The sequence below is a fragment of the Temnothorax curvispinosus genome, unplaced genomic scaffold (genome assembly GCF_003070985.1).
Source record: "Temnothorax curvispinosus isolate PA1 unplaced genomic scaffold, ASM307098v1 QBEX01002996.1, whole genome shotgun sequence".
Taxonomy (NCBI): domain Eukaryota; kingdom Metazoa; phylum Arthropoda; class Insecta; order Hymenoptera; family Formicidae; genus Temnothorax; species Temnothorax curvispinosus.
The window spans coordinates 506,675-528,328 of NW_020212776.1; the positions used below are offsets into that span (position 1 = coordinate 506,675).

A 21,654-nucleotide genomic window follows, 5' to 3' on the forward strand; every position below is an offset into this window, starting at 1 on the left:
TCTCTTCAAGATAATTAGATAAGAGATTAGATTAGCGCAAGTTTGGGATGTGTCTTTTAATAACCTCGAAAAATCGTCAGAGTTATTAGGAGACCATACTATAACAAGAGGTTACAAGAGATAATTTAATTCAAATTTCGCGCTCTTTAGTTAATTATCAATAATTACCGACAATTGAAAAAATAACTGGCTCTAAACTTGGAAAAACTACCTACAATCGGAAAAATAATCGACTACTTTATTAATAGTTATCGACATTGACATTATTATTATCTAAAGAGCACAAAATTTAAATTGAACTTAATTTTTGCCACTTCTTTAACTCTTCTCAAAGCCTAATAATTTTTCGAGGATTTCGGAAGACGTGTAATCCAACTTTTGCTTGACCCATTTAACTATTAACTTATCTAATTGTCTTATAAAGAGAGAGAAATATTTGTAAATATTTCAATATTATTTGAAACGTAATTATAATTGGAATGAATATATACAATATATGTTACAATTATACTTTCTATTTTAAATAATTCTTTAAGATATTTAATAATTAGATATATATACATTTGTATACATATATGTACATGTATACACACACACATATATTACTTACATATATATTAATGTGTATGTGTGAGTGTGTAATTCTTATTTTCAATACTTCAATTAAGGGATAAATGTATTGTTCAGTAATGCATAAACTCAATTACAGTATAAAAAATAAATATATTTATCTATTATTAGATTTATATATAAACGTACAATATCATTAATAAGCTTTTAATTTATTGTTGATCCTTCAAATGGATTTACGGTTTAAGGTTGGATCGGTAAATAAATAGAAGCAATGTATCTCGTTTTAATGCTACAAAATATAAATAAGCAAAATATAAGGGAGAGTACAAAAATATTAATCAAAATGTCGTGATGCACGTCGAAATTGATGAAATTCTCTGCGCTGACTCTATAGGATGCGTTCCACTTGGCACTCACAGTGCTCGTGAGCATTATTCTTGTTTAACATTTGACAAACAAGGATGAAATGATTCTAAGAGCGTTGCGAGCGCTCAAGTGGAACGCACCCATTATCGTATGACTTTTACGTTCTAATTTTGACGAGAATTGATGTCGCGAATATAATTCTAATAGCTAGATACCAAAATTTAGTTTGAAAGGAAATCCTAAGTCGAGGGCACAATGAGTGTATATTACATATTTATACACAAGATATAATACAGTATATAAAATATGCGCAGTATGCAGGCAGTAAGGTATGCGCGACATTACTGGCCAGCGCGTGTCTACATTGACGAGGTATTATTAAAGGCCAACTTATGGAGGTTTTAGTAACTTAAAATTTGAACAATTAGCTTATAATATATTAATAATTTATTATTTCTCATTTCATTATTTCATAACTTATCTAGATATATATATTTCTAGATATATATAATATATACATATATGCGCATATTTACGATGCAATATCTTTGCCATAAAATTTCGATCATCCAAACAAGAAAAAGACCTAATTGTAACCATGAAATAAATGCAGTTATTATGATATTATTATTATGACAAATATATATGCTTATCTATGAAAAATAATAAATCATGAATTAAATACTGCATAGGCTAATCGTTCAAATATTTATATCGGACGGACAAATAATATTAATGTTTATATTCTCTAATTATTCCTGGACCACTCGATCACAAAACTAGTCGATTTACTCAGGGCTAGCCGCCTTTAACAGTACCTTGTCAATAGTATCGCGAAAGCGAAAAACATGTTGTAATTAACGTACAACAATTGTGATAATATTTATTCCTAACAAATTACGAGCAATTTTATTGTAATTTTGCTTCTTCCTTGACTTTCCAGCGAATTAACTCCATACAAGAGACGGCATCTTCTTTACTGTCATGACCACTAACTAAAATACAAATTATTACATGTTTTTTTAATTATTATTAAATTATATACATATATATATTCTTCTGTCTTTCTTATGTGAAAAATTGAACTTACCATCATTTTGTATGATCTTTCTGAGATATTCGGAACAGAGATTTCTCAACGCCCTTTTTTGCGGATATCCGTTCTTATGCGGAAACATGACGCTGGTATCTACGACTGTATCGTGGAGCAGCCTTAAAGCTTTAAAATCACTTTCAAGACTGTGACCCACTAAGATTGTCTTATCTGAGAACATTGTGAGGAGCGTAGCTTGTACATCTAAAATACTCGTTGTCACATCCTTCATATCTTCTTCTGTGATCCCTGAAAACCTATCGTATCATAGAAAATTACTATCGTATACATAAATCAATATTTTGTCAGCTTATATTTTAAAGCTGCGTTCCAGAACCACGCTCTTAACGCAAAGAGCGTGCTCTGTCCTTGTTCAACTTTCAGTAAGTAACAAAGATAGAACGACGCTCGAGCGTTAAGTGGAACGCAGCCTAAATAACATTCAAATACACATCTAATCAGTTTTAGAATTCTTATCATAATTTACCTTGTGTTGTAATCAATTATTGGGTTCTGCGGCTTGACTAACGTTTCGTATATCACCTTACAATCTTCGTCAATAATCGTCACTCTGGTTAGTTCCAAACCTTGTGTAGTATAGCACATTTCACAGTCAAGTGCGTAAACACCTTGCTCGTCGATAGGACCATCTTTTGCACATAGAAAAAAAAATTATTATGATACATTTGAATACATGGAAAAAAAGTAAGATTTAAGTACATGGAAAAAAGGTAAAAACCTGAAAATACCTTTTGATAAAGTTTTAACGTAACCACGAAGATTTTCATAATCCGTGTAGTCCCATACATGCGTTTTTGCATCGCAGCAACCAGTAGCAGAGCCGTATTGTTGGCAACAACTGTACTTGCCTTCTCCTCTAACTGTAAACTTCCTGCCCCAATGATATATACAATTTTGTTGCCGCACAGCAAGGCCCTGTTTATTTATCATATATGCTTGGCCACATCGGCTGCACATTCTTTCATTAGGCACTTTTGACAAAATGGTTTGGTTCCGCGAATTTGTTACATACACCTTCGCATGTCCCTGCAAGATATAAGACGTATTTTGTTGAAGATAAAATGCTGCGTTATTTCGATCAAAGGAGAAGTCAACCAGTTTACATTTATTATCTATCTCATCTTATTTCATTTCTAATAATCTAAACAAATTCTAATTTTTTCATTTATGTATTTTACTATCTATATTGTTTCCTTACCTTTGTATCATCTGGATGTTTACGTGGAAATCCGTTATCCCTAAGCTCCTGCTCCGACATAATCCATTTCTTGAGCATGTTGTAGAGCGCTGGTCCTTTAAAATCTGTCACATTCTTCTTGCTTCTGACTACACTCCAAGAACCTTTTGACTTGCCGGCGAGAACAGCTTCATGGGACACCATACCGCAGCTCAAACCAACAAACTTCTCATTCAAGTTGCTTTGATCTACTTCCTTCCTTAATCTATGAGCCGCTAACATGCATGAATTCTTGTATACCGCGAGCGCCTTGCATCTCTCGTGACACGCGAGTTCTTCTTTGACGGCTCGTTGCGCTGCGTCGTCGTTATTCGTATAAATTTGCACGCATATATCGTGCATTACATTAATATAATACTGACGAACGTTTAAGGGAAACTTTTGGGTAGCGACTTGCAATGGTTCTGGACGCACGAGCTGAGGTACCTGCGTAAATAGAATTCTATTGAATACCTAATCTATCCAAGTTCGATATGAACAGGATGCGACTACACCGTGGTATATTTAATGTGTAATTATAACGTGTAATTATAACTTACCACTTGCGGTATATGAGCAACGCGTACACCGCCCTTCGTAGTTTGCGCTATCGTTTTGTTATCTACCCCCTTAGCATCCCCGCTCTTCCCCGCTGTTACTATGACCTTTTTCTTTTCCATCGCAAGGGATTTTGCGTACGGGACGTGAGCGATTCGAATGCGACCTATAATACATATTAAATTAGCACTAAACGATTTATTATTCGTGATTCGCGATTCATTATGATATTAGCAAATTGTACGGATGGACATATTTGTCGAATTCGTCATTCTTCATTCGTAGTGATCCTAATATAGTCAAAGTTACTCGGTGTCAAGCCGTTAGACACAGACACTTAATATTTATAAAAAATCACACTTTTGCCTACTATGATTTTGATTTTTGACCTTCAATTGGAGTAGCAGCTCCTGTTTATGATTATATCAAGTTCATTGAATTCGACTAGACCGTCAACATTAAAGCATTCTGGTCTTAGGATTTTTAGAAGAAAACGTTTCTTCGATAAAAAGGCACAGATCAGTCTATTATATTGGTAAATATATATATATATAATTAAACATGGTTTCGTATGAGAGCGATCAACTCGTAATCAGGTTCCGAATTCGATCCCTCTCCCCATGTATGTTTCGGTTTTATAAAGTTGATTAGAGGATTGAAAGTTGTGAGTGAGAGTTATGAAATCATAAGCCGGGAAAACGGCTTATTTCAATTATAGAGCTATAGTATATGAACAACGAATTAAGGATCAAATCTGGTTAAATTAAAATACTTGACCAAAATAATATAAATTCTCATGTATTCAACTTGCCATTTGTATTCAGCAGCACGTCACTATTACTTATCGATGAGGCAGATTCAACGTGTTCTTTGTGAACAGATACACGTTGTGTGACATTACTCGAAGACTGATCTGCTGACTTAGACGTAACTTGAGTCTTCATTCCAGCTGCCGCCTTTTCTGTTGCCTTTTCCGCGGCCATTTCAGCCGCTGCTTGTTTCATCAAACGCCATCGCTCGTACATTTTCTGTTGCGGAGTTATAAGTTTTTTTGGTGGCTGACTAGGACCTAGTTGTCTAGTGACACTTGTGGCTGCCGAAGGATGCGCAACTCTTTTCTTACCGACTTCTTCTACGTTCTCAGTTTCTTCTCTCAAAGATTTTTTAACTGATACTAATTTCGGATAGTCCGAGGCTTGATATTCCTGTAGAACAAACATATATATGCAACATAAACTGACCGTACGTTAAATAAATATTAAAGATTGTTATTTTGTTAATAAATTTTAATTTCTTATTAGATAAATCAGGAAAATTTTAAGTATCTTTAATCGAGATTCATATTTTAATCAAAATGCAAAAATAAAATGGCACATATATAGTGACAAAAGATAAATGTAAATTAAACATTAAATAGACTTCTCAAGAAAATTATTTACGATCGCATTATAAATATATAAAGATTATTCACCTGAAAAATTCTTAGGCACTCTTCTTGTACATCATGATCAGAATCTGATAATTCCAAAATCTCATCTGTCATCTCATTGTGGTCATCAATGAAAGAGTGAATACTATCTACAGGACTGTCAGATCTATTAGATGAATTCCTTTCACTACTGCTTTCTTTGTGTTTGCTAGATTTTCTGGAAGAGTCACTGGATCTTCGACTTGATTCCGAACGACGCTTCCTATCACTTTTGCTTGACGTGTGTTTACTTGATTTGGAACTGAATAAATTCGAACTTGATTTATGCTTGTCGCGCTGGCTGGATGATTTGTGATGATCATTTCGATCTTTCTTCGGAGAAGTATGTCTATGTTTACGCGAATCCGAGCGGTCTCTACTTCCATGTAAGGAGTCCTTACTATCGCGGCTGCTCCTTCTCTTATCTTTGTCTCTGCTAGAGGAGGAACGGTGCTTATCTTTAGAATCTGACTTGTGCCTAGATCTTTCTTTGTCCCTCTTATCAGAACTATGACGATCTCTCTTGTCTCTTTCCTTACTTTTATTATAATCCTTGTGTTTCTCTTTCTTTTTATCAGTATCCTGCCTTACAGAGTCCTCTCTTCTCTCCAATAATTTTTTCGAGTCACTTGCTTTATGCTGTTTAGATCTATCGCTACTTTTTATATCACCCGTTTTAGCATCGTAATGATTGGTATGTATTTTATTATCTTTATTGCTCGTTTGTTTATCTGCAGTATCAACTCCTGTGTGTTGCAAGTTCTCTTTTTCCTTCTCATTAATATCCTCCGTTTGTTCCGACTCTTTTACACTTACGTTATGTTCGTCCGTAGATATATCTTCTATAGGTTCGTCATCGGAGAACCTGGGTTCAATATCCAGAGAATAATCTTGAGAATCCTCGCTGGCCGACGCTTTTGCTTGTCCTAACGCTACAGAAGTGGCGTGATTCGAAGTAATGATCTCATCTATCATATCAAAATCAGCCTCATATTGACTCACAGTGGCATCGTTTAATTGCTGTACCGTTTTTAATGGTGCTTTGATCTTTTTAGGAACATATTCCTCCCTTCTCTTCTTAGATTTCGGATAATATCCCTCCTTAAATTTAGACTGATAATCGTTCGAGTTACTGTCGTCGTACGATATTGACGAGAAAGTATCCAATTTAACTGTTGGTACATAACTTTGTTCATCCTGAACGGTTGTATTCACTATTGCGGTAGGTTTATACGTAACTTCAGGCATAATTTGAGAGCTGCTCGATTCCCGAACGATGCTCGACCATGGTTTAGCACTGTCCGGTGAGAATTTACGTTTCACAGCCACTCTACTCTCCCTGGTCGGCATGTACGAGACCACAGGTATATGCCGTTTCTTCAATTCTGCTATCGGTGTCGGGTTGTAAACACAAGCAACCGGTTTTGTGATGGTTGTGGGAATCGCAACGTGCTTTCCTATACTCGGTGTAGCATTGCGTATAGCCGCAGCGGAACCAGAGGACAAGGTCGGCTTGAGCCCCTCCACCACTTGAGATACGATGTTCTGTGAAACCTTCTCAGTATCGGTGACTTCCTGATCCGCGAGCACTTTTTTCACCGCTTCCGTCACTAGGTGTTGTAACATGTCAGGGGCTGAGGCCACAACACCGGTAGATTTGTCCTCCTGTATTTGTCCCGCCGTCTGGTCCTCCACCACGCCGGCCACTCCTGCTGCACTGCCTGCATCTTCTGTATAAAATATATATATGTCACGTATCTTTCATCCGTACACAATTCACTGTTATTTAATAAACTAGCTTGTCAATAATCTCTCAAAATATTTAAATCTTTTACAAACTCTTTGCATGTCTAACAAATTATCCTAAATTTTCTTTCCAAAGCTTCTAAGATTAAATTATCAGCCCACAAATATATATTCAATTTAATCTTCAAAAATTGAATGTATAAAACAGTTAATAACGATACAATAAATCATATTAAAAATTAAACTATTCTGGGATTAAGGATTGAATTATTTCGTAACAGTCTGTAGCAGGGGGAAAATGTATCATTCATTAGACTTTTCAAAGTCTTTGTCTTCCTTGATACAGCGGACAAAGGAAGCGAACAAAGAATCTATTCAGAGTCAAGATTTTACCTAAATCTAAATGATTACACGACTCGACAGCGTGCAAGAAACGTAAGAATAACACGGTCAACGCGCAGGGCCTTCCTTAAAATTCACTCGATCGAGGCGGAGATCCTGTCGCGCATAAAACTACCCGGAGTCAGACGACCCCGGGATCGCGTTCCCCGAGGAAGACCACGAGACGCACGCTCTTACCTCGCTTGGCGTGTTTGAAGTGACAATAGGGCCGGTCGCACGAGCCGCCGTCATAAAACGGGCAATTTATCGTTTTGAAGTAGCCGGTCGAGGGCAACATAATAACTGATTCATCGCACTCCGCGCTTCGGGGAGGCCATTCTTCGCGTGCGTTGTCACCCTCGCGGTACGATCGTACGTCGCAATTAACACATCGTATTGCTCGACGATAACGATACGACGTGCGGCATGCTCGACGGGGCGCGTTACTCTAGCACGATGAAATTTTTGTTTGCCGGTCGCCGAAATCGAAGAGAGATCAATGCGGCGATTCCGCCTCCGAGTCCGAGGTCCGCCTGGAGGTTATGGTGCTGCACCGCGGTTCGGTTAGTACCGTAGTCCGCGGGTACATACGAGGGTGCCACCGTATGCCGTATGCATGTATACATATGTATGTACATACAAGCAGCTGTAGCGATCTCGTTCTACACCTTGCAATTGCACTTCTACTCTTGCATTCATATGAATCATATGTCATATGTCATCATATTGCAACAAATAATTATAAAAAAGTAGAAAAGAAGGGGAAGAAACAGGATGTGAATTACTTGATAACATGATAACATATGATAACCCTGATGGAGAAAGATTTCAGATTTTTTATCCAAATTAGAACATCTTTCAGAAAAACTCACAATCAAACAAAATAATACGATGAAATATTCCAGATTTTTTTCGTCAACACATCTTTATAGAAATCTGAATAAAAATGAGAAAATCCGAAAATTTATAACAAATACTGAAATATTATTCCAAAAATCCTCATCCAATTATTTTTAAAAGTATTTGAAAAATGTGTCATTTTTTCAGAATTTTTTATAAAAATCTAAAATATGATATTTAGAAGAAATAAGAAAAAAATGAGAATTTTTTTCACTATTAAATATTTACATATAAAAAACTTTATGAATGACAAAAATAAGTTATCTCTCTATTCTATTAATATAAAATACATTTTATCTTGTAATCTGTTATAGCTGCACGTAATCGTAGTCCCTATAGCTATATAATATATATATAATTATATATATATATATAATGTACAATATATATAAACAAAAAAAAAGAAATAATAAAGTTTTGAGTTTGTGGAATTGAAATACTTGGAATTGTGTTTTAATTATTTTACCTTGTCCCTAATTACATCTCAATGCTTCGTAGATTTTTAATAAGAACCTAGCTTCCATTTTCTTATCTTTTATCGGACCTTTGATATGAGATATAAGTATAATAACGTTTGTAGGAAAAACAAATTTATACATGAAATATTACGAATTATCAATATCTTTATTATCACGTTATTACATGCTTTTAGAGATAAACTCGAATCAGATAACTCATACCAATCGAGCAGCTTATTTCATTAACTGTGAAGAAGTGTTAAGCAGCGTTTCCTACTCTGTTAAAATTTAATTAACGAACTCAAGTTCACTTGCTCAAATTATTTGTGACAAGGACAAATTGTAGTTGTCTTCTCGGAACACGTGTTTACGTAACAAAGCTCTGATGAGTTACAAGTGGGAGACAATTGGACGAAGCATATAAGTCAACGACAAATACTACCAAGATTCCATCGAGGATGGATTGCTTGATTTGCTGTACGACCGCGTTGATAATATCCTTCAGCCTCTTTTACCTGTACGCCAAGTACAGGCTGTCCTACTGGAGTAGGCGCGGAGTGAAAAGCCCCCCGACGCATCTGCTTTTCGGCAATTTCAAGGACTGCGTCACCCTGAAGAAGCCACCGGGTGAGATAATGCGCGAAATCTACAACAGCGCCGACCCGGACGATCCCTATATCGGCTTTTATATCTTCCACAAGCCTATGCTGCTCCTGCGGGATCATGACCTGATCAAACAAGTGATGATCAAGGACTTCGACGTCTTCCCGAATCGGCGATTTGGTTCAGGCATCGAGAGGGACTCGGTGGGCCTGGACAGTATCTTGTCTATGAAGCAGCCCAGATATAAATACGTGAAGAACAAGCTAACCCCAGTCTTGACCGGGCAGAAACTGAAAAACATGATACCGCTGATGATGGAGTGCGGGAAACTCATGTTGAGTTTCATCGAGAAATTGCCGACGGACGAGGCTGAACGGAGTACGTGGGAGGTGAAGGACATCAGTGGCCGTTATAGCACTGACGTTCTGGCTTCCCTGGTGTTCGGCATTAGCATAAATTCATTCGACGAAAAGGAGACTGCCTTCTTGAAAAACGGTGGGACTTAATTTGCACTAGGATTTTATCCGGCATGGGAGCTATTGCCAGCAAACAACCTATAATCTGCTAGGAAATTGTTTATTCGTTATTGTGTATATAATCATAGATGTTTAAAAGAGGAGGAGATATACTGTTGTTTTGTCGTTTATCAGATAATTACGCATTTGCAGGTATGAGCATCTTCAGAGGTTTGAGGCGCGGCATTGCATTCATTATCCTCTTCTTCATTCCCGAGTGGGATTTTTTAATAGCGCCGTTCATCAAAACGCCCGCGAATTATCTTCGCAAAGTTTTCTGGCAATCCATGAACACTAGAGAACAGCTGGCATTTACGAGAGGAGACATGATAGATTCCATGTTGGCGCTCAAAAATGGAGAACAGAATCCCATTTACAGTAAAGATCACACTTGCATGATTTCTAAAATTTGAACAATAACAATCGCATAATTTATACATAATATATAGTATCATAAAACTTTAATATAGTTCTGCTGCCTTGACTTAAGCATTATTGAGAGGATTATTTGGAGACTTGTTAATATTACTCATTTAATCATTAATGTCGTAGAGTTTGAAGGCGACAATTTACTGGCGCATCCCTCCAGTTTTTACATCGCCGGATTTGAAGCATCCGCCACCGCGCTCGCCTTTGTCCTATATGATCTTGCACGTCATCCAGAGCACCAAGACACTTTATACAACGAGATACAGACACACCTGTCGGGAAAAGATTTGACCATGGATCTGATCAAGGAACTATCTTTCTTGGACTGCGTTATAGCTGAATCGTTGAGACTACATCCTCCTCTACCCGTCACTGATAGGATAACCACAAGGGATTATGAGGTGAGCAATACATCACAAGTAACTGAACAGGTTCCTCCGCATGTTTCCTTGGCTTCTTTGACTATTATATATATATTATATCATTTTTAGTTGCCCCGCACTGGATTGACAATTGAGAAAGATATTCCGGTGTATGTCTCTATAAATGCGACGAATCAAGATCCTAAATACTTTTCCAATCCGCAAAACTTTATTCCATTGAGAACAGAGACAGAAAACAAAAAATTTTACGAATCTTTGGCATTTGGTATAGGACCACGATCATGTATCGGACAGAGATTAGCCCTATTAATTCTCAAAATAGCGTTAATTACTATCCTTTCAAATTATACTATGTCTTACGAAACGAATGAAAAACATGACAACGACGCTATTCACGTATTCACGTATGCAGCTGATGGTCTGTATGTGCAATTCAAAAAACGTAATTAGATCCTTACTTAAAACTAACGTAGCACACTTGTAACCGTGTTACTTGGTATTATTCGATTTAGCTTTCAAGAAATGTTTTTAAAAATAACACAGAAAAGATATATAAAGAAGAACACAGCAAGTTACCGCAAGATTGTATATTTACAAATATATAACAGAATATATCTCTTTAAATAGTATATAATACCTTACATTCGTTAAAGTTAATTTATCGTTACATACATACATGTATTTTATAAGTACACGAACGAAGGATGTACGATTTCTATATTCAGGTAACTATGCATTATATAAAATATACGTCGTACATGAATTTCAACAATAGGTCATGTATTTATATTTGTCCATTATTTGTGCTTTCCTAAGATGTACTGAAATATATACTCGATTGGTCGTGATTCCTTCGTGCACAATTTTATGCAAAACACGAAAAAAATTAAATTAAATTAAATTAGATTATATTAGATTATATTGCATGCTAATACACTTTCACAAAAAAAATATCTTTGTGATGTGCATGTATTATGCACTATACCATTAAATATACCGTTTTACGAGGTCAACAGTTTTATACTGTTAACATTTAAAAGGAGAGATTCTAAAAGATATTTTTGAACACTGTACGCATGTCTCATGCATGACAAGATTTGCTATTACGAGTTATAGCATAACTTAAAGTTTTGTTTCGTGTTTCACTCGTGTTCTGAGTAATTGACTCGGTCGCAGGACACCATGGGAATTGTTTAAATAGCAATTGTTAGACGCGCCGCACTCTACATTAGGCCCAGTGGCATCATTCTCCTCATTATTTTCGTATATGTGACGCCTCTGCAGAATTTCATCATAATTATGACCGTGATGGGCCTTCGTTTGCATTTGCGCCTCCGAGTCTGTTTCGTCCTCGTTATCAGCACTATCTACATCGCCTGAAAAAAATTACTGTCAGCATTAATAAAAGTGTAGTCCATAATTGATTAGGTTGAGTTATCTTATAAAACTTCTGTTGTGTAGTATAGATGATTAAGACAAATAGACAAGAAGCACACTCACCATCGGAACTATTAGTGGACGGCAAGTAAAAGCGTGAGGAAGATATTTTATTATTCCCCGCGCGGCGCTCTCGTTCTCTTACAGCGCTGTTAGGATTATACTTAAACTCGCGGGGCAGCGTGTAACTTCTAGGTAACGAGACTTGGCTGCCCTCCATGTCGCTGACTTCCGCTTCTCCGTCACCCTTGCCTTTGGAACTTTCTTCGACACCATTCTGATTCGCGTGCAATCTGACAAAATGGAATTTTGAATCAATTGACTTGATTTGGATTCGATTGTTCGGACGTTCGATCGAGCTTTTATTACCTGTGACTGAGATGTCCAGGCGGTGACCAATGAGGATAATGATGCGGAAGGCATCGCGGTGCTAGTAATATCTCCGGCGTGTCAGCTCGTTCTCGTTGAGGCGCCGCTCTCCACGGATTCGAGGGATGCGAGTTGGGATAATACGGGGAGGAAGGTGGCGGGGGTAAGAGGCAATGCATTTTCACGGGTGGCCAGGACGATAACGCACTACCACCATTCTGCTCGGAGAACGACGGCGGAGATGTGAATAAAGGCGAACTCGGGGAGGTATGCAATTTCGTGTTCGGTGGTGGTTGCTGATTAGACGCGGAAGGAGAGGACGAAAATGATGATGTGGAAGCGGAGGGCGGTGGAAACAATTTACCCTCCTTAATCTCCTCCTGTATCGCTCGCAATTCGCGCAGTTGCTGTTGCTTTTTCTCCTTCAGTTTCTCGCGTATTAACGTAACGTTCAACGAGCCACCGATCGCCATATCAGTCTCATATTTGCGCTCGTTGGAACCATCGTTCTGTATTAAGAGATTAATTACATTGTGACAGCAGTCATATCGCAATGATCAACAAATAGATTTGTCAAAAATATACCTGTACTATATTAGAGGATATGGGCTTCTTCCAAAACGGAATCAATTGCCGCGATCCATTGCCCATGTTGAGCCATTGTTTTGAATCGCCTATCGCTGCTACGGAATTTATCACTGTGCCCGTTTGCGATTGCGGCGGTGGTGGTGGTACGAAGCTGGTCGGCTTCTTCTTCTTGCGATTCGGATTTACAACCGTTGGATTCGCGAAACGGCAATTGAACACGCCCGGTATACCGCCATTACTTAATTTAACTTTCCTCATGCCAATGTTAATGTTAATCTTCTTCCCTTCATTATAATCTATTTGCTTCTCTTCCGCATTGTCCTGAAAGTTCAAAAAGTTGCATAACGATGCTTCCGAGAAGAGAGATCCGTCTTGTCTTGTATCATACCTGATTGGATAGCGTGGTGAGATTCGAACCAGTCATTCTTCCACCAGCCTCGTACCTCAATCTTCTCACATGAAAAAATCTGTAACAAAAAAGAAAAATGCACAATGTAATACAACTACCAATATTAATAAAATAAAATTGAATAAAATATCGCACTTACCTATAGTAAAGACCCATGAAAAACATGCCACCGAAAAATAAAGCTAGTAGAATAAGTACTAGAGTAACTGGATGTAGATGATGCTGGTGAGGCAAAAGATCGGCACGATTAACACCAGCTATCCACACGCCGATGAGTAGACTGTTCTCCAAGAACATTACAGTGTAAAATATCACCTGAGAGAAGGAAAACATGACATTAACATATAAATTGTCTTTCAGATGTAAAAATCCTTGATATCTTCCAACTATACTAACCATTTTTTGACGATGATTCGTCTCATGTAGATTAACATAAGCAAATATATATACAAAGGCGAGGAGAGAAGCGAGGAAAGTCTTCCTAAAAAGAGGGAGACGCTCGCCACCGTGGAAGAGTCCGTCCGGGGTGAGCAGTAACCATGTCAACATGGACAACCAGTGGAGGGCCATCACGATCAACAGCCACTGTCCACCGTACAGCGAAGCGTACGCGACCAATGCTCCGACGCGAGCACTCACTGTCCCCAAACGCCAGAATAACTGCGCCAGCACCCCCAGCCATGTTAGCACTAAACGTTCCAGATTACGTAGACGCGCAGCACCCTTGCTGAAACTCGCGACCGCCCAGCATACGCTCCATAAGGAGAGTCCCGCCGATACTAGTGTCAACTCCTTTAATTTACTGGCGTCCTTGCCTTCGCTCTCCTTCAGTTTCCCGGCTACTATTTCACCACTGTCGGTAGCGCCGAACAAGACGTACAGCTGCAGAAGTAGCATTGGAGCGGCTTCACAGAATGCGTGTATCAGCCGTAATACACAAAGCTCCCGTACCTGAGACGACGAATATCATAATGAAACGAAAGAGACGGTGGGAAGATATTCATCTTTTCAAAACTACGTACCTCGTGCTTCACGTAAGTTAAATTGACTGGGATAAATAACTTGAAATATCTCCATAGTACACCGACTTGAGTGGAGTGAAATAATAGAACACAGCCTACGGTCCAGTTGCCAATTCTCTTCACTGGATTTACACGACAATTGTTTGGTGTGCTGTTTGTTAATTTACCTCTAGCTCCCCAGAGGTACCATCGCAAACTAACAATCTATAAGAGTAATTATACAATATATAATTATTACGGTAAAATAGTAAGCATAAGATAGAATCTATTCCTTTAGATACAAACCTGAGAAATTAACAAAGAAGTTGCTATGAAAGTGATGCTTAATGGGAACAATATGGGTGACGCTGTAGCTTGATGGGCAAGGGCATATACCATTGCAAAATCGAAGACAACATCGCAGAAATAGGATGCTAATGAAATAATGTTAAATAGTACATCACACAGGGGCAAAAATTCGTGCTGATGTTGTGGTTGATGACACTGGGCCATAATGGGCTTTTATTGCCCATTTGGAATATTTAGCAATTTTTTATTTTATTTTACCAATCTACTCTCCTCTTCCTGTAAATAAAATATTACATATCTTACTAAATCATATAACTAAAAAATAAAATAAAAAGAGAAAGTAATATATATATTTTTTTTATTTTTATGAACAAAATTAATTTCTTTCAAACAGAAAAATATTAGCTTCAGTCATAGAAGATAAATTAAGAATAAAAAGGTTTATATTATTCTTTTTATATTGTTCTTTTATCTTCGCACTATTTCTTACTTTAAACTTTATAAACTAGGTAAAATACTCTTCTCTTATAATTACTCTCTTCGTACAATTTAAATCATAAAATACTCTTTTCGTACAATTAAAAATTAATGTATCTCTCAATAACTTTATAAATATATAAAACTGAAAAATGTGCATTGTTTTACAGTCAGAAATACAATAGAAATTACCAATAGGTATTTCGTGCTAAGACGGCTATAAACAAGTCACGACGTTCGATGTCACAGGCGGACTCATTTGTCCGTTATATGCGCCGGGGTCAAACTGAACGTCGCTCTCGCGACGTCGCGAGATCCGCGTTTGCCCTGCGCCGCATTCAAAACGCACCCCACGGCACTTCACGACGTCGGGACGCGCACGGACGGATTTTTAAAAGCCAGCGCAACGAGGCGGACGCGCAACAATGTCGGCGCGTATAGCGCAGCGTGGGATCGCGCGCTCGCTCAGCGCATTCCGCGCGTGTCATTGACGAGAACGGCGATCACAAAAATCACTCTCCCGATCCGGACGCTGCCGCAGCCGCCACCGCCGCCACCACCACCGCCGCTCGCGGGGAAGCTGGATCAGCGGCGTTGGTATGCGCGGAATTCGCCGCGGAGCACACGTTTAGAGGAACGCGCGTTTCCACCTGGAGCGCCGTTCCCTCCTCTTCCTCCTCCTCCTCCCTGCTACCACTACTCGGCCGATCCCGGTCGTCGTCCGCCGTTCCCTAAGACTCGTCGCCGTCGTCGTCGTAGCGTCTCGCGCTCGTTCGCGCGCTGCATCTTTCGCGGGAGACCACGGCGAATCCCGGCGCCACGGCGAAAGAACGCGCGTACGAGATCGTCGTCCCACGCATACCGATCCGCCGATCTACCTGTTGATTCAGTGCAATTCAATGCGGCTGTCTCACGCGTACACACCGCTCGCTCGCTCACTCTTCTCGGCTCTCCTCCTCTTCTCTTTCTCCTTTCCTCGCTCGCATATAATCGCAGCCGCTTTACAAACACCTGGCGCCGCCGGTGAGGAACGCGAGAGCGAGCCTCACCTTAGGCGGCCTATACCCGGCTCCTCCGTCAGATTTTTTCCGGTTATTCTTCCTCCCGCGTACCGATCGCCTCGATACCACGAACCACGAGCGCCAATGCGAGTTCGGGACTTCGCTCCATCGCACGATCCTGCACGGCGTCCCGCGGCATGCGCACGTGTAATTTTTAATAAGAATCAAAATCCACGGATAAAGATTTATTATGCATTAATATGCTTACGAAAATATGGAGTAACATTTTTTTTTATATATATTGTATATATATCTGACAACGTTCACATATAAACACATATATGTACAAGCTTGTATATTGTAAAAATGTTGTGCCATTGCCATTGCCCCTATGTACATATATAACTTACAGTTGCCACATACAATGTATATAAAAATCTTATATTAACATCTTATGTTACAAAATTATTAAAGATTTGTAATCACAATTCAACAGATAAAAATCAGCCAAAAGTATGTTATATACTTAGCGTTTTATCGTTTGTGCGACTCTTTCATTAATATATCTAAACCATTATATTATCCTAGCCTCGTAGTAGTCGTTAGAGTTAGACAATTAAAGAATAATTTCGTTCTTGTAGTTTCTCGTAAGTTCCTTATGCGGTAGAACAATCGAGTTCAGTAGAATTTTTTCCGCAGCCAAGCTCACGCTAGTACCTGAAATGTAATATATATAAATGCAACGCGCGTGCCGCTACTGTGTAGAAACAGTTTTGATATATTTCATTTCTTTACCGAGTATCGTGATGGAAGGGTTGAGCTTGCCGTTGGCGTGGAATAGCGGCAAGTTGTCCATTTTCGCAAATGGCTTGTTAGGATTGGGATCGCACGGAGTCCCCTCGACACGGGCCCATTCGCCTACGTTGGTGCCTGTCCCTATGATGCTGTGTAAAATAAGGGAATGGGCCTGGATGTGCGCATTAGCCAACACGATCGACTCTCTGATTCTCACGCCAGGCTCGATCATCGTGTACGGGCCTATACTAACATTTGGACCTAGCTACAAGAAACAGAATGTCTCATGTCACGAGAGCAAGCTTGTAAAATCATAGCAATACAATTTATCCGCGCAGTTCGTACCACAGAAGTCGGATGTACGCTAGCCGATGGATGAATGTACACATCTCCTATAATGTGACAGTGATTTTTGCTCGTAGAAGCAAGGCGGCTCGGTTGCTTCTGCTTGTAAAGGGCCAAGTAATGCCGATTGGCATATATCGCGGAGCCCGCAGTTTTCACCTGCGACCACCATCTGAATACGGGTAGGGCAAACAACCGACCAGATCCTGCTAAACGCGTCAGGATGTCTTGCTCAAATGCGATGTGCGCCGGATCTCTACCATTGCCTACGCACAACTGCCTGTAATCCCACAACAAGAAAGAAAGAAAGAAATGTTCTCTTATTGCGTTCTAAGGGAGTCCACAAGAAACTTACATTATATGATCTTGCTGCTGGTTGGCGTGAAAGACATCTCCCATTGTTTGAAAAATTTCTAGAGATGCGAGATATATACCGCAATTGATAAGAGTCGACACGAATGTCGAGGGTTTCTCCACGTAATGCGCCACCTCTCCCTCTTTCCCCAAAACCATACATCCGTAGTTCAGTGATTGTTGTCGAGTCGCCTCCGTTGCCATGATTGTGAGGAGGGCTCGCTTGTTGCTGTGGAACTCCACCATCTCTTGCAGAGGGAAATCGGCACAGACGTCTCCGTTCATAACGAAGAAGCACGTCGGGCTGCCTGAACGAATCTGATCGCGGAAATGGTACATGCCGCCTGCCGTTCCAAGGGGCGTGAACTCTTGTAGATATCGAATGATTATGCCGTAGGTACTCGACATCTCCTGCACAAACTGAGCCAGATCGTTCTTGGGATAAGCCCCGATTATCAACACTTCGTTAAGCCCAGGGACTTTGGTACAGGCTTCGATGTGATGCTGTATCATGGGTAATCCGGCCACTGGAAACAGCGGCTTTGGGATATCCAGGGACAGAGGTCTAAATCTAGTCCCTGCAAGAAGAGACAAAAGTACAACTTAACATATACACAAGAAAACAAAGTATACTTTCAATGAATCTATATTAAAGTTTTGACAAAAGATATGCACAATAAATTAATAAAAGGAGCCTACTAATGAAACAATTGAAATGTGACGTAATCCAACAGCAATGTTAAAAAATTATAATATCAATATCAATTGTATCTTCAAGTAATAAAAGTACATTATTATGTACATTTAATTATGCATAGTTTTAACATCAACAACGATTCTACAATTCTCAAGCTCAATTATTTTATAATTAAGTTTACAAATTATGGAATAATTATTTCACAATTAAGTAATCAACACGAACCCTTTAAAGGTCCTCCAATTAAAATGACAGCCTTCAACATGATTGCACAAGTTAAATGTCCCTTCCACTGAACAGCTCCAAAATATTCTCGCAAGAGACGACGATCGTCCAAGCTCTCCGAGACAGCGAGGGAAACTAACGCTAATCGCACCACGCAGACATGTTGCGTACATACACGTGTGGACGTGTCATCGGTGACGATGTCGGTGATAACGTAGAGGTTTCGATGAATCGACTCGGCGACAGAGCGGGCATATCGCACTATTAGAAAAATGACTCTCCTCGAACGCCAGTCAAGCCATGCTTGACGAATGTTGACAGATAATCGACAGATAATACCGCGAGACAGATAATACTGGCGAGTGGCGTATACTGGAAGAGAGCTTGCCGAGGTAATCGAGATATTCGAGACGCGGCATCCAACGGTGAACGTCGCAAGTCGCAAGGCTACATCGAGTGCCGGCCGCCACTTGAAATCGTGCGCTCTTATATTCCGTACTTCCTCCTTCCTCCCTCGTCCTAATCTCGATAGATTTCTGGAGCCATACGCGTGAAGGAACGTCTCGTTTTCCTCGATTACCAACACTTCGGTCCGTTCGAATTAAATGGCAATCAGCTGACGCGATCCCGCACGAAGTACGCTCCTATTAGCTCCGGTTGTTGCATTTTTCCGTCGCGTTTCCTTTTCGCCTGAAAATCTAATCGACGTGAGAAACAGCTGGATATAGTGGATACAATGGGAGATTCGAGCTGCACCTGTTATGCGAAATCCAGTTAGAAATCTGTTTCTTCTCGCAGAAGGAATTTACAAATTATGAGTGTTCGGATATTCAGATATCGCAGTCCATCAATCACCCGCGGATCACAATGGATAATGGACGCGCCATATTGTTGACACATGAATATCGCCCAATAGCAGCGCGACGAGCGAGCGGAGTCGCCAAAGTCGCTAGGGAAACAAATCTAGAGAATTTTCTTCGGGGGAGAACGTGATCTCGGAGCGGAGCCAGCGGAGGGGAGGTTTCGCTCAACTTTCTTCCTACTTTTCGCGTCTTTCCTTTTTCCCTGCGACGTTTAATTATACGTGTCCGTTTCGTTTCGAGTGTGGGAGGTGCGACGTAGCGCTACGAAGAATGGATCTGGAAAGAAAAGGCGAGAAATCGCAGAAGATCCTCGCCGAAGAACCGAATCTCGCAGGCTTGGCGCGAAAACTCGCCGCCGCCTCTGCCTCCGCCGCCGCTCGGCCGCCGTCGGCCGACGGCCGTCGGCGAAGGGCGCCGGAGCCGCCGGACGTTGGTGGGCGGAGGGGGACAGGGCGAGGAGAGGAGGGAGGAGGGCGCGCGCGATCAACTTCGGTGCGGCCGTGCGCACTCGAGCGAGGGCCAGCGCAGCGCGCCGATGGCAGCGTAAAAACGCTCGCGTCGCCGCCGCCGCCGACGACGACGAGAGCGAGGGGATTGACTCTGGGTGCCGCGATTCTCGGTAACGCCGACCTGTAGCCCGCGGACCGGGGAAAGTGCGAAGGGGGTACGAGGTGAGAGATCGTGCGTGCGTAAAGTGAGTGCGTGCGCTGCGCCGCGCCGCGCGAGCTCGTCAATTTCGCGCTCGGGCGAAAGAAAGAGGGAGCGATCCGAGCGATAGAAGAGATCGACGAGGAAAGGAGAGAGGAAGGCGAAGGAAGAAACGGGGAAGAAAGAGACAACCCGTTTGTGGCGCGTTCGCGACGAACGCAACCGTCGCAACATCGCAACGGGCACCGCCGAGAGGAAACGGCCGAAGTTCGGAGCTAACGAACCGACGGACGGACGGGCGGACACGAGAGACAAGACGGAGACGCGACGCGACGCGACGTGACGTGACGTGACGGTGAGAACGGCGTCGCGGGCCCGCAACCGTTGTCGCCGCTCGTCGCAGTCGGGATTCGGAGCCTCGCAGTCTCGCAGCACTCGCAGCCGCGGCTTCGACAGGAGCGTTTGCCAGTCGCCCTCCCCGCCTGCCGACGCATCGGGGGTGCCGCCGCCAGGGTTGTCGCCGAGGACGTAGCACCGCGCGCTGACCACCTGCCAGGAAGCATGGAAATATCCAAGAGCCTGCACGAGGAGATCGTCGACGTGCAACAGAAACTGCAGAAAGCGATACTCGAGCATCAGGTGAGAAAAGGAGAGCGAGGGAGAGAAAGAGAGAGAGAGAGTGATTGCGATGCTGCGTGTGCGATAGCGATCGAGGGACGGACCGTAGGGGGTTAAGAGGGGAAGAGAAGGCGATGAAGTCCTCCTCCTTCTCGCGACGCGTTTATCCTTGGAGATCGGCGGGGAAGCTTTTATTTTTCTCCCCGCGTACGAGGGGCACGCGAGGACGCACGGCCGGTCCCCCCCGGAGTCGCGAAGATCCCTCCGACTCGATAGATCGATCGCTCGAGAGACAACTCGAACGATAGATCCAGCGTCTTTTGTGGATAACTTTAGCGCGCTCGGGCTCGCGCGCGCGCGTCCGCACGTGAAGAGTTTCAGGAATCGGAAGATAGTTTGCGAATTGTAGGGCGAAGGGCGGGGAAGAAAGCGAGTGTCGGAAAGTCGAAAGTTCCATTTATGGCCGAGCGTATCCGCTCCTCTCTCGGCGTCTCCGTACGCCCTCTTTTCCTCCCCTTCCTTCCATTTCTTTCTCTCTCTTCCTCTTCCTCTCTCTCTCTCTCGCTCTCGCGTTACGCGCCTCGCTCGCTCGTCGAGAGCAGCCGAGAAATTTGTCGCGGGGGATCGAATTACCAGCGTTTTCGCGAGCGATTTAATCAACGCCCGGCTCGTCGCCGAGAACTTGTTGATCGCTTCGCACTGAAGGCGAAAACTTGACGGGAACAGTCGCCCCGAGCGTCTCCGCGTGCCACCATCTTTATAAATATATCGATACCTTTGTAGATTTCCTTTGTGCCGCCGCGTCGCG

At 41.4% G+C, this 21,654-nt stretch overlaps 5 protein-coding genes across 6 annotated transcripts in view; 2 read left to right on the plus strand and 3 right to left on the minus strand.

Annotated features, from left to right (window-relative positions):
- Positions 1-1,183: 1,183 nt before the first annotated feature.
- On the minus strand, positions 1,184-7,999 carry LOC112452159 (RNA exonuclease 1 homolog). The gene is made up of 9 exons (XM_025012238.1): positions 7,621-7,999; positions 5,299-7,025; positions 4,639-5,032; positions 3,830-3,993; positions 3,252-3,716; positions 2,782-3,079; positions 2,520-2,682; positions 2,030-2,289; positions 1,184-1,934 (listed from the first exon to the last, which is right to left on the minus strand). Exons 1-9 carry the CDS (start codon positions 7,718-7,720, stop codon positions 1,849-1,851), a joined length of 3,657 nt encoding a protein of 1,218 aa, XP_024868006.1. The 5' UTR covers positions 7,721-7,999; the 3' UTR covers positions 1,184-1,848.
- A 985-nt stretch (positions 8,000-8,984) lies between these two features.
- Positions 8,985-11,314, plus strand: LOC112452139 (cytochrome P450 6k1-like). The gene is made up of 4 exons (XM_025012209.1): positions 8,985-9,878; positions 10,052-10,276; positions 10,451-10,728; positions 10,819-11,314. Exons 1-4 carry the CDS (start codon positions 9,239-9,241, stop codon positions 11,158-11,160), a joined length of 1,485 nt encoding a protein of 494 aa, XP_024867977.1. The 5' UTR covers positions 8,985-9,238; the 3' UTR covers positions 11,161-11,314.
- Positions 11,315-11,467: 153 nt separating this feature from the next.
- Positions 11,468-16,427, minus strand: LOC112452138. The gene is made up of 10 exons (XM_025012208.1): positions 15,493-16,427; positions 14,821-15,099; positions 14,536-14,739; positions 13,910-14,464; positions 13,653-13,828; positions 13,493-13,571; positions 13,102-13,425; positions 12,517-13,025; positions 12,211-12,440; positions 11,468-12,086 (listed from the first exon to the last, which is right to left on the minus strand). Exons 2-10 carry the CDS (start codon positions 15,025-15,027, stop codon positions 11,833-11,835), a joined length of 2,538 nt encoding a protein of 845 aa, XP_024867976.1. The 5' UTR covers positions 15,028-15,099; positions 15,493-16,427; the 3' UTR covers positions 11,468-11,832.
- A 104-nt stretch (positions 16,428-16,531) lies between these two features.
- Positions 16,532-19,594, minus strand: LOC112452140 (mannose-1-phosphate guanyltransferase alpha). Of its 2 annotated transcripts, XM_025012210.1 has the most exons (6): positions 19,474-19,594; positions 18,718-19,407; positions 17,797-18,373; positions 17,442-17,721; positions 17,097-17,361; positions 16,532-17,018 (listed from the first exon to the last, which is right to left on the minus strand). In XM_025012210.1, the coding sequence occupies exons 2-6, from the start codon at positions 18,755-18,757 to the stop codon at positions 16,918-16,920; spliced, it is 1,263 nt and encodes a 420-aa protein (XP_024867978.1). In that variant the 5' UTR covers positions 18,758-19,407; positions 19,474-19,594; the 3' UTR covers positions 16,532-16,917. The 2 variants fall into 2 exon arrangements, with proteins under 2 accessions (XP_024867978.1, XP_024867979.1); XM_025012211.1 differs by lacking the exon at positions 19,474-19,594 and having other exon boundaries at positions 18,718-19,415.
- A 504-nt stretch (positions 19,595-20,098) lies between these two features.
- The window catches only part of LOC112452155, a gene marked incomplete at its 3' end in the record, with an annotated part of 11,387 nt that continues 9,831 nt past the window's right edge, over positions 20,099-21,654 (plus strand). Inside the window, exon 1 of the mRNA XM_025012234.1 lies at positions 20,099-20,867. Coding sequence (XP_024868002.1) covers positions 20,790-20,867 — 78 coding nt within the window. The remainder of the gene's footprint in view (positions 20,868-21,654) is intronic.

Excerpts from the sequence above, each read along its gene's own strand:
- LOC112452159 (XM_025012238.1), bottom strand. The coding sequence starts at position 7,720 with ATGTTGCCCTCGACCGGCTACTTCAAAACGATAAATTGCCCGTTTTAT. Across the intron at positions 5,033-5,298 it reads AGTGCCTAAGAATTTTTCAG|GAATATCAAGCCTCGGACTA; the intron begins GTGAATAATCTT and ends TTTGTTCTACAG. Across the intron at positions 3,717-3,829 it reads TTGCTCATATACCGCAAGTG|GTACCTCAGCTCGTGCGTCC; the intron begins GTAAGTTATAAT and ends CTATTTACGCAG.
- LOC112452139 (XM_025012209.1), top strand. The coding sequence starts at position 9,239 with ATGGATTGCTTGATTTGCTGTACGACCGCGTTGATAATATCCTTCAGC. Across the intron at positions 9,879-10,051 it reads GACTGCCTTCTTGAAAAACG|GTATGAGCATCTTCAGAGGT; the intron begins GTGGGACTTAAT and ends ACGCATTTGCAG. Across the intron at positions 10,729-10,818 it reads TAACCACAAGGGATTATGAG|TTGCCCCGCACTGGATTGAC; the intron begins GTGAGCAATACA and ends TATCATTTTTAG.
- LOC112452138 (XM_025012208.1), bottom strand. The coding sequence starts at position 15,027 with ATGGCCCAGTGTCATCAACCACAACATCAGCACGAATTTTTGCCCCTG. Across the intron at positions 12,441-12,516 it reads CCTGGACATCTCAGTCACAG|ATTGCACGCGAATCAGAATG; the intron begins GTAATAAAAGCT and ends CCATTTTGTCAG. Across the intron at positions 12,087-12,210 it reads GTCCACTAATAGTTCCGATG|GCGATGTAGATAGTGCTGAT; the intron begins GTGAGTGTGCTT and ends AATTTTTTTCAG.
- LOC112452140 (XM_025012210.1), bottom strand. The coding sequence starts at position 18,757 with ATGTTGAAGGCTGTCATTTTAATTGGAGGACCTTTAAAGG. Across the intron at positions 18,374-18,717 it reads AATTGGAGGACCTTTAAAGG|GGACTAGATTTAGACCTCTG; the intron begins GTTCGTGTTGAT and ends CTCTTCTTGCAG. Across the intron at positions 17,722-17,796 it reads CAGCAGCAAGATCATATAAT|GCAGTTGTGCGTAGGCAATG; the intron begins GTAAGTTTCTTG and ends GTGGGATTACAG.